At 37.1% G+C, this 10672-nt stretch overlaps 1 protein-coding gene across 1 annotated transcript; it reads right to left on the bottom strand.

Moving 5' to 3' along the window:
• Positions 1–6943: 6943 nt before the first annotated feature.
• Positions 6944–8062, bottom strand: LOC126719950 (receptor-like protein 33). The gene has a single exon (XM_050422446.1). The coding sequence runs from the start codon at positions 8060–8062 to the stop codon at positions 6944–6946; it is 1119 nt and encodes a 372-aa protein (XP_050278403.1).
• Between the last annotated feature and the right edge of the window lie 2610 nt (positions 8063–10672).

Below are 10672 nucleotides of genomic sequence, written 5' to 3' on the forward strand. Positions count from 1 at the left end.
ACACGGGTACAAACCAAATTATATACTGAATAACATCAACAATATATATATATATATATATATATATATATATATAAAGTAAACCAAGTTTCAAAACCATCCAAGAGTTATGAGTTTTAACTAAACATAAACAATAACCAACAAAGTTTCAAAACCATAGAGACAAGTCTAATCCAAAACATAAACAGAATTAACAAGATAGACACTGTTTCTGACTGCTCCCCCTCAACATAGTACTCCCCCTCAAGAGCTGCTTCAAAAGAAAACTTCTCCCCCTTTTTGACAGGAATGGCCAAAGGGTCACTGCCCATGATATGTGGTGAAGCTGTCAAATTTTGCTGAGAGAACATCAAGCTGGTCCTGCATGGCTGTTATCCTCTCAGACTGCTCGGTCTGAACCTCTCTGATTCCATCAAGTCTTTCCAAAATGACCTGAAATGCATCTAGAGGTATATCTGAAGAAGCTGATACTCTAATCCTCTTGCCACTCCATCTGGGTGTTGAAGTTGAAGCCTGACCTGCTACCTCTGCCTTAGTCTCCATTGGGACACCCTCTCCTTCATCACCTTCATCTTTTTCACCTAGAAGACGAACACTTTTCCTTTTGAAGGTTTGTTTGTTAATTGCTGAAGGTGTAGACATAGGACTAATGTCACGAGGGATTGCAACACCCTTCTTTCTGAAAATCCTCATGAGTAGACTAGGGAAGATCAGTTTAGGCCTGGAAGTGGTTCTAGTCTCATCCACAATAGTATCAAATATGTGGGAACTAATATCAATGAATGTCTTTTCCTTGAGCTCCATCAGAAAAATTGCTCTCGCATTGTTAATTGTAGTCAACTTCCTTATGGGATATAGGTTAAACGTCATGATAATAGTGAGACATCTCATGTCCACTGGAAAGGCTGTGGTATTTAGGCATTTCCCTTCTCTCTATCCACCTATCCTCTGTTTTACAGTTTCAATAGACAACATCCTATCCTTGTAGTTGACAAACTCATGATCTTCTAACCCTTCAAGACCTAGCACATCATCAATGTCATGTGCATCTAAGGTGAATTCTTTACCTCTAACCCAACAGCTTAGTTCCTCTTCCCTTATTACAGCATTGGAATAAAACTCCCTAATCAGGGGTTCACACACAACTGGGAAATTACCCAGAAGCCTTTCCCATCCTCTTCCTTCAAAACAACTAGGGATAAAGGTGTCTCTCAAATCCTCCAAATCCACAAACCTTTCTTGTATGATTCCTGCCTTTAAGAAGAAATCCTTGTATCTCTCAAAATGGGAAACAGATCTAAACAGATTAGGGTCCATTTTCATTCTCTTATCTGCTTTCTTGGCAGGAGTTTTCTTCTTTGGGGATGAAGGAACCATCTGTGAACAATCAGAAAAGGCCACAACAACAAAGTACAATACATGTGTAGAACAAATCAGTACTCTATTAGTGATAAAGATAATAATAAAGGAAAAGCCTCATAACTTAAACGAACAATATAGATGAATGTACCCAAAGGTAGATACTCAAGAACAACTAACATTTTGCAGAAGAGTACTAATGCTACAGAGACTGACATCACCCAAAGGACAAACATATGTCAATGAGACATATAGTTTGATGAGTATGAAATGACCTAGAGAACTCAAAACAGATGCACACACTAGATAAACAAACACAGAATCAAATCAATAAAACCCAACAAATAAAACACAAACATTTTGAAACAACACATCAAAATGAGATCAGACAAGATGGGTATAAGACAGACAACAAACCCTAAGCTAAGAGAAAGTCAAATAATGAAGACCCAATCCAGCAACCTAAACAAGTTCATAAAAACCAAGAGCCTCTACTAGTTGAGCACGAACAAAGAACAACATCCGAAACACAAACCCAACTCAAATCAGAAAATATTCAAGAGGGAAAAGCTCAAAAACAAGAAATACTGAGTGAGAGAAAGAAAACTCATACCTTTTTCTTGAAGATTTTGAGTTGAAATGAAGCAAAAATGGGGTTCGAAGAGGGTTACACGGAGTGTTTGGGAAAGAGACAGTTGAGAGAGAAAGTGAATAGTCACAAAAGTTCGAGGGAAAACTGAAAAAGATTTTTAAAAACTGCCCTCACTGTGTAAAACACGCGTTTTTCGTGGCTGAGGTAAGTCGCCATATAGTCGCCAGATACACCCGCCAAAACACTTCAAGCCAAAAGTTTTGAAAAATTTTCTAAGTGTTTTTCGCGACTGGAAGTCTCACTCACGAGGGAGTCGCGAGCTGAGCCGCGAAAATCTCTATGTACCCCTCGCGACTGGACCTTCCACTCGCGAACAAGTCGCCAAAACTGACCCGCGAGCTCACGACTGTGGCATGTGACTTGAACGACCCGCGACTGAGTCGCCAAAACAGGGCAACACAGTTTTTGAAATTTTCAGTTTTTGAAGAACAAAATACTTTCCAAAAAAACCTAAAACACTCAAAAATCTTTTTGTGTTTGAATCAACAAAGATTGAGCATGTGCAAAACACATTTTATCAAGTACAATCACACAAATGAATATGACATTCATTGAACATAAACTTGTGTGTTGTGTGTGGGTATCAACAATGAGATAGTCCTTAGTCTAATGTGAAGTTTCAATGATCAATTCAACCAGGGCATACACAATTAGCACTAGATCATGTGACCCATCTCAATTACAGAAGTATGCATATATGACCCCCCACAAGACTTGATTACAAACTTTGGAGCTTTACAAAATATTTGATCTTTTTGATCCTTTTGAGACAATCACCTCTCATTGTGAGAGTAATATTTGATATTTCACCTTGATGAGATAGCCTTTGACTTTTTGAATAATCATTCACTTTAATTTTTGGTCGCTTTCCCTTTTTCCTAGTCAAATACTAGTATGTGCGACAGGCTTTTGCAGCTCAATATCTCTTTTCATTTAGAGATTTACATTTGGTGTGCTCTTTTTAGCAAAAACAAAAATAAAGAGTAGGAAGATATATAGGCACAAGTCTATGCATGTCTCAAGATCAACATAATCATTCACTAATCATTCATGACAAGTTTGAAGATCTATTTACAACAGTCACATAGATTTCAAGATTTCTTCCACAGTGATAAGAGTGCAAAGAAACAAGCTACGCTCGTAAATGCACAAAGCCATTAGCACAAAGGTACAAGGCAAAACAAGTTTTGAGACAAAACTCAACAATGTCGATCAAACTTTTTGATTTTCTACTTTTTATGTGATTTTTGGATTTTTGACACATAAGAAGGAAAAGATTGATCAAAAACAACAAAAAGGAATAAACGATAGAATGCAAAAATAAACAAACACATTTCAACCAACACAATTAGAAAGCAAACAACCAAACAAAGTCACAAAGCATAGGAAGTATTGATGCATGGACATGTTGTAATGCTTATGCATGAGTACCCTTTTTCACCCACACGTCACTTGCATTTGGGGTGATTTCCTTATAAGATTGGGTACGAGAATTAGGGCTTTCAAACCTTTGTGTGAAGCTTTCCAAGCAGTTGGTGAAAGCACCAATCATCTTCATCACGTCCATCATTCCGGTATCACCACTTTGATCTCTTGATGGTTCACCAGCCCAATTTCTCCTGTCATTTCTAGGTCCTCGTGACCTTGGAGTAGTTGCATTATTCATTGCTCTTAGCTTTTGACAATTTGGCCGAGTATGCCCTTGAAGTCTGCAATGATGACACACATAGTTCGATCTAGGACCTCTTTGTGATCGTGGACAAGACTTGGCTCGAGATTCAGACCTGTCCACAGATTGATTATGAGGGTTGTTCACCATCCGTTGGTTCTCCACATTCCTCTTCTCCTCAATCTTGGTCTTCTCAGCAGTAGGGCCAACTTCAACTAACTCTTTGTCCTTTATAAACTTCACTTCTTTAGTGATAATGCCAGATGAGCTACTCCCTCTGGTATATCCCAATTCGGATTTTTCTGGAAAGCTCTTTTGTGATGAAATGACATCATCTAGCTTCTTGGTGGTGACCCTCTCTATCTTAGCATTTGCTTGCACAACATTTTGCTCAAGAAATCTCACTTTTGTGTAGGCTTCTGACAGCTCACCGTGTAGTGTTTCTATCTAACATTTGGCCTCCTTATAGCGAATTAGGAGACTTTTATAATCCTCATCTGCCTTCTTCATCTTTCTCACAGCTGCCTTGGCCACCCATGTGTACTCACCCGACTTCTCCAGGAGTGAGTTATAATTCTCTTGAAGATTGGTTGTGCTTTCATTTTCTTCAGCATCTGATTCTTCAACAACTCCCAATGATTCTTCATGACTATGTTCTCCAAGTTCTCGTACAAGTAAATTCAACTCGTCTGAAGACTCAACATGGGCAATAGTCATAAAAGTTGAATAATTCCCTTCTCCGTCACAGCTTTCCTCAGAATCTGAATTGGAAGAATCCGAGTCACTCAATGTTGTGGCATACACTTTGCCTTTCGATTTCAAATAATTTGGACATTCTTTCTTAAAGTGTCCATGCCCGTTGCATTCAAAACAAGTGACACCTTGTGTAGATTGGGATTCTTTTCCATCTTTCTTTTTAAATTCCCTTTTCTCCCTTCCTGAACTTTGGAATTTCCCTTTATCACCAAATTTGCCATTATTCTTGAATTTCAAGAATTTTCAGAAATTTTTTACAAGGTATGCAACATCTTTGTCAACCACATCTTCATCCGATGAGTCATGGACTTCCACCTTCTCATTAATGGTCTTAAGAGCAAGAGATTTGCTCTTCAGTTGATTGGGCAACAACATTTCATAAGTCTGAAGAGAACCAACCAGCTCTTGGACTTTAATCTCATCAGGGTCCTTACTCTCTTCAATCGCTGTCATTTTGGCACGAAAACTTTCTGGCAATGATCGAAGGATCTTTCTTACAATTTTAGAATCCTCCGTTTTCTCTTTCAAATTGAACTTGCTTACAACCACCTCATTCAGCTTGCTATAGAAAGAGTCAAAGGACTCATTCTCACTCATTTTTAGCTCCTCAAACCGAGTGGTCAGCATCTGTAGCTTGGTATCTTTCACTTTCTTCGTTCCTTCGTAGGTGGTCTCCAATATCTCCCATGCTTCTTTGGCAACGGTAATGTGAGAAATCCTATGAAACTCATCTGGAGACACACCACAGAAAATTGCATTAAGTGCTTTACTGTTAGCATTAGATGCAGCGAGTGCTGCCTTATCCCATATGGATTTGGCTTCCTCAGGCCTGGTCCAACCTATATTAACAGCATCCCAAACAGATTCATCAATGGAGTATAGAAATGCTCTCATGCGAACCTTCCAAAAAGCATAATTACTACCATCAAAGTATGGAGGTGCATTTAGGGATTGAGACCAATCCATCTCAATAGGGAGTCAAGGATCACACTATGGTAATGAAACCACTAAAAGTGTACCCGCTCTGATACCAATTGAAAGTTCAAATAGTGTATAAAACACCTTTGAACGTTTAGACCCCCAATTACAAAATAACCAATTCAAGCTTTATAACAAACAACTAGTATGCGGAAAATGAACAAAAATTATAAATAGAATTGGTAAACAATCTAAGCCAATTAAAATTACAACCACAGCAAATAATAAAAGGCAAAGATAAAAGGGAAGGAAGATGCAAACACAAAGACAACACACGATATGTTATCAAAGAGGAAACCGAAGCCCTCGGCGTAAAACCTCTCTGCCGCCCTCCAAGCGGTAAGTAATCCACTAGAAAATGTAGTTGGGATACATGAACAGCAATAGACCCTCTAAGCCTACTCTACCCAGTATACCTAAGCCCTCCAAGCTTGCGTCGAACCTATTTCTTTTCTAACTTCCCGAATTCCGCTACTTGACCATAGCATCAACCAATGTAGATTGGTTCCTTCCTAACTACTTCCTAGAACACCAAACAGCTTCCCAGAACACCAAACAGCTCTCTCACGATAATGGATATGGTGAGAAAATGTTTTAGTAAAAAGACCTCTCAAGGGTTTAACAATGGAGAGGAAGAGAGTTGAGAAATTTGAAGAGTCTCTTATGTAAAGATTGTGGATGAATCAATCTTATTTTACTCTAGGATTTCTCTCTCAAAATTCTCTCTGGAAACTCTCATTCTTTTGTGGGTATACGGGGTATTTATACTGGGGTGAGAATGGAATGTGAAGAGTCAAGATTTTCAAAACAAGGCTGGCTCAAGGCTTGGCCTCGCAGCTTGACTGAGTAGTGAGATCTAGCCGTGAGATAAAAAACGGCCAGTTGTCCTATTTTGTCCTATAGTGCTCTAGCTAGCATGACGCTTCATCTTCTGGCACGCTTGGCACGTGTGCTGCTTCAGCGGCTTGAAGCCGCGAGTCACCCGCGAGATCCAATCGCGAGTCTCTGTTGTTTTGCACACTCTTAAGCATTTCAACACTCTATCTCACTCACTACCCTTACAATAATCCGACCTAAATACAGGGTTACTAAATGCTGAAATACAAGAAAATTTGATACAAAATAAAGCCAACAAGATGGTTGATTAAATTCAACCTTACAATATTGGTGTGCATGCTTTTTTTTTTCCTTGTATAATAAAATATAATTCTAAGACCCTTATAATTATTTCATTATACTCAACTAGGTTTCTCTTATTACACACTTAAATACAATTATTACAATCGTCGTAAATCTATAGCAAGTGCCTTTGCTTGTCTTAGAGTTAGTTTGGAAATAGCTTATTTAGCTGAAATTTAAAACTTTTTGCTGAAAGTACTGTAGATAAAACTAAAAAGTAGCTAAAAGAATATAGTGGGACCTATGAATAGTACCAAAAAGTGTAATGGGGCCCATAAATAGTTGCAAAAATAAGCTGAATAGTAAAAAAAGCTGGCTTTTTAAGCTAATGCCAAACACAACCTTAATCTTCACCTACGTAAGTTCACTCCAAAATATCTCATTAGCCAATCCGTCCTTCTTGAGGTGACAACATGTTCAGTAAGCAATCCAATTACCAATCCACAAGCATATCCAATCACTACCACTTTCCAACCAAATCCTTCTCCCAATGATGATTCATGTTTCATTTCAAAAGTTGGTTTCTCATTATTTCCACAATTTTTTGACAATTGAAAGCCACACAATCCAGAGTTTCCCTCGAAAGAGGAACTTTGAAATGTCAAAAACTGTCGACCTTGTGGAATTGGACCACTAAGTTGATTTTGAGAGAGGTTTAAATACTCCATAAATGTTAGACTTGTTAGCTCCATAGGGATTTCACCAAAGAGGCTATTTCGAGAAAGATCCAAAGATTCAAGCGCAACTAGGTTTCCCAACGATGATGGGATATGGCTCATAAAGTTATTGCTTGATAAATTGAGAACAATTAATGCCTTGAGGTTCCCCACACTATCTGGAATTTCTCCACAAAACCTATTGTTAGAGAGATCAATAGCTGTGAAGATGGTCAAGATTTTTTCAAATATCAATTCCACTCCCTTATTCACTACAGTCATTGAATCTTTGTAATAATTGGAGTCATCTCCCATGTACCCTGATTGTGATGGGTTTTTGTCTAGGATTGCACTCCAGTTTTGAAAGTACTCAGATGGTAACTTGCCAGAGAAATTGTTGTGAGAGAGGTCAATGACATGCAGCTTGGATAAGCCAAAATTTATACAAGGATCCCATATAGGACCATAGAATCCATTACCTTGCAAGACAAGAATCTTTAACTCTGGTAAAGACTCCAACCAAAAAGGGAATGCATCATTCAATTTGTTGTTTCCAAGATTCAGAACTTCTAGCATTTGACATTTAACTAAAGATCGTGGAATCTTTCCTTGTATTTCGTTGTTATTCAAGTCTAGTGTCCTTAAACTACATCCATTTATGAATGTTTCAAGCAAGTTTCCTTGAAAGTGGTTATTTCTCATAGCCACCACTACAAGAGAATTGCTTGAGTTCAACAAACATTGTGGAATCTGACCAATCAATTGGTTATTGGACACATCAAGGACTTCCAAAGCGTGCAACTTACATATCATTGGAGGGATACTTCTAGTAAAATTATTTTTTGATGCAAAAAAATAATTTATTGACAATGGGGGAATAGGAAATGACTCTTGCAACATGTTGGATCTCAAGTCTAAAAGGTTCATATTTTTCCATGGAAGAAATACTGGTGGTAGCTCAAATTTGCTTAAAAGGTTAAATGAAAGATTTAGGTAACTCAATGTCTCTTTTCCAACATTCCTAAACCATTTGGGTATTTTACCTTCAATTTTGTTGTTGGAAAGGTCTAAAAATATCAATTCATTTTGGGCTTCTAGAAAATTGGGAAATTCAATCAAATTGCAAGAAGACAACCTCAAACTTAAAAATTTGGGGATTGAATTGATATTTTCTTTTGAAACCAATACTTTGTTAACTGAAAGATTGAGAATGCGAAGCTCTTTAAGCTTAAAGAAATTGTTCAGCTCCATTAGTGTGACAAATGTTTTATTTATACACTTTTTGTATACATAACTACATATTTTATGCACCCAAACAAAAAAAAAAAACCAACATATTTTAAGGACATCCCATGAAAGACAAGGTTATCTAGGTTGAGTTAAAATAAACTTGAAATTGATGGAAGTTTCTGTGCAGCATAGAGGAGGAACATGAATGAACCTTGTAGAAACTATAATCTATCTTCTCGTTCTTGTTGAATAAAAGATCTGTGGTTGAGAGAAAATAATATTAATTTCTCCCTTAATTTGTTTATATTAATTGCGTTACATCTCTAGCAATGCTCCCTATGAGAATCAGTGGGCTTTTATCCATCTTTGCCATCCAAAAGTGAACCAAAGCCAACGATCATTATTTTTTTTTTAATTATTACTTTAAGGATTATTAATTTTTGGGACTATAGATAAGGACCAGTAGGTTTTATATCACCCAATTTTTTTTTTTTTAAAGGTTCTTTATCACCTAATTACCTTTTTCTCAAAAAAAAAAAATCAATATTATGTAAATAAACCATTCACATGGGTTTGGCTTGATCGGAATCGAGATTTTGTGAAATTTTTGGTTACTTTAATTATGTATGAGATGTATTTTAAAAAAATAATTATGTTTTGAGACTATAGTTTAATTAATTACATAAAATATTTTTATGAGTTTTTGGTATGTTTTATTATGTATGATATTTTATGATCCTTTGTATATATTTTAAATGTTCTAGCTTTTATGAATTTATGTTGGTTAATAAAATGGCATTTGTAAAGTTGTGATTTACAACTATATTTTATGTTGACTTTATTCCATGACAAAAAGTGTTGTAACTGCTTTAATTTTGTTCCTTATATTTTGTGGGATTTTATTGTATTGGGTTTAATATTAAGTTGGTGAAGACTTAAGCTTAATTGAAGATCAGTGCATTTCACAACTAGCTCGCGAGAAGTTCGCGAGAAGAGTTCCCACGAAAAGGGCATATGAGAAGCACATGACTGGAAGCTGAAAAGTTGTGCCAGTCTGTCAACTTCGCAAGTAAGGCCTTCCCACGAGATACCCGCGAGACTCTGCCTGGAGGATTTTTTAGTGTGACTTTCTTACCCTTCACCCATACTATATATACCCTCATTACCCACAAATGTAGTAGAGGCCATTCAGAGAGAAAAATCCTAGATAGGTTTTCTACAACACACACACACATCTTTTAGAGAGAGAGCTACTCATCCTTAGTGAGAAATTATTGTAGCATCTTCTCCTTCCCTCTCCCATTGTCATACCTTCAGAGGAGATTTGTACCCAAACACAACCCATACCTTTTCAGAATGTAGAGAGTGTTTTGGAGCTTGGGAAGCTTTAGAGAATTGCCAAAAGAAGCTGGTGAGACTTAGTGGATGCAATCAGGCATATTGCAGGATCCGGAAAGCTAAACAAGACACAGTTCCGAGGAGCCTTGTTGGAGTAGGAGCTTGGAAGGTTTAGGTGCATCGGGTAGATTAGGCTTGGAGGGTTTCTTGCTAACCCATGTATCCCAACTGATTGTCTAGTGGATCAATTACCGCTTGGAGGGCGGTAAAGAGGTTTTACGCTGAGTACTCTGGTTTCCTATTCGATAACACATTAGCGTGTTATATTGTGTTTGCATTCTTCTTCCTTACTCTTTTAGCTTTCATATTATTGCTGTGTTATATTGAAAATGGCTTAGAGTAGTTTATTTGTTTATCTGCTCGCATTTACTCTATTCCGTACTTAGTATAAGTTAGAGTAAAATCTATCGAGCTATAATTTTTAATTTGGGGGTCTAAACAGCTCTTGTGTTTTAACACATTTTCGAGCTTTCAATTGGTATCAGAGCAGGTACACTTGTTTTAGTTTCATTACCTAAGTGTGATCCTTAACCCCTTGTGTTATTTGCCATGGATAGTGTTTTGTATACTTCTATGCATGTTTTGGATGTTGATGAATGTAACATGCCATGTGTTTGTGAAAATGCCTCTATGAGTGATAATCCTCATGATTATGATGCTATGTTACATGAATCTTTGGGTGTTGTTGATATTTCTAACATCAAACTCTTGAAGAAAAATGCTAAGAAGTTTCAAAAGAATTTGAGCAAGTTATTTTGAAAAAATGATGATTTGATTGCTAAGCTTAACGAATTC

The sequence above is a fragment of the Quercus robur genome, chromosome 3 (genome assembly GCF_932294415.1).
Source record: "Quercus robur chromosome 3, dhQueRobu3.1, whole genome shotgun sequence".
In the NCBI taxonomy this organism is placed as follows: domain Eukaryota; kingdom Viridiplantae; phylum Streptophyta; class Magnoliopsida; order Fagales; family Fagaceae; genus Quercus; species Quercus robur.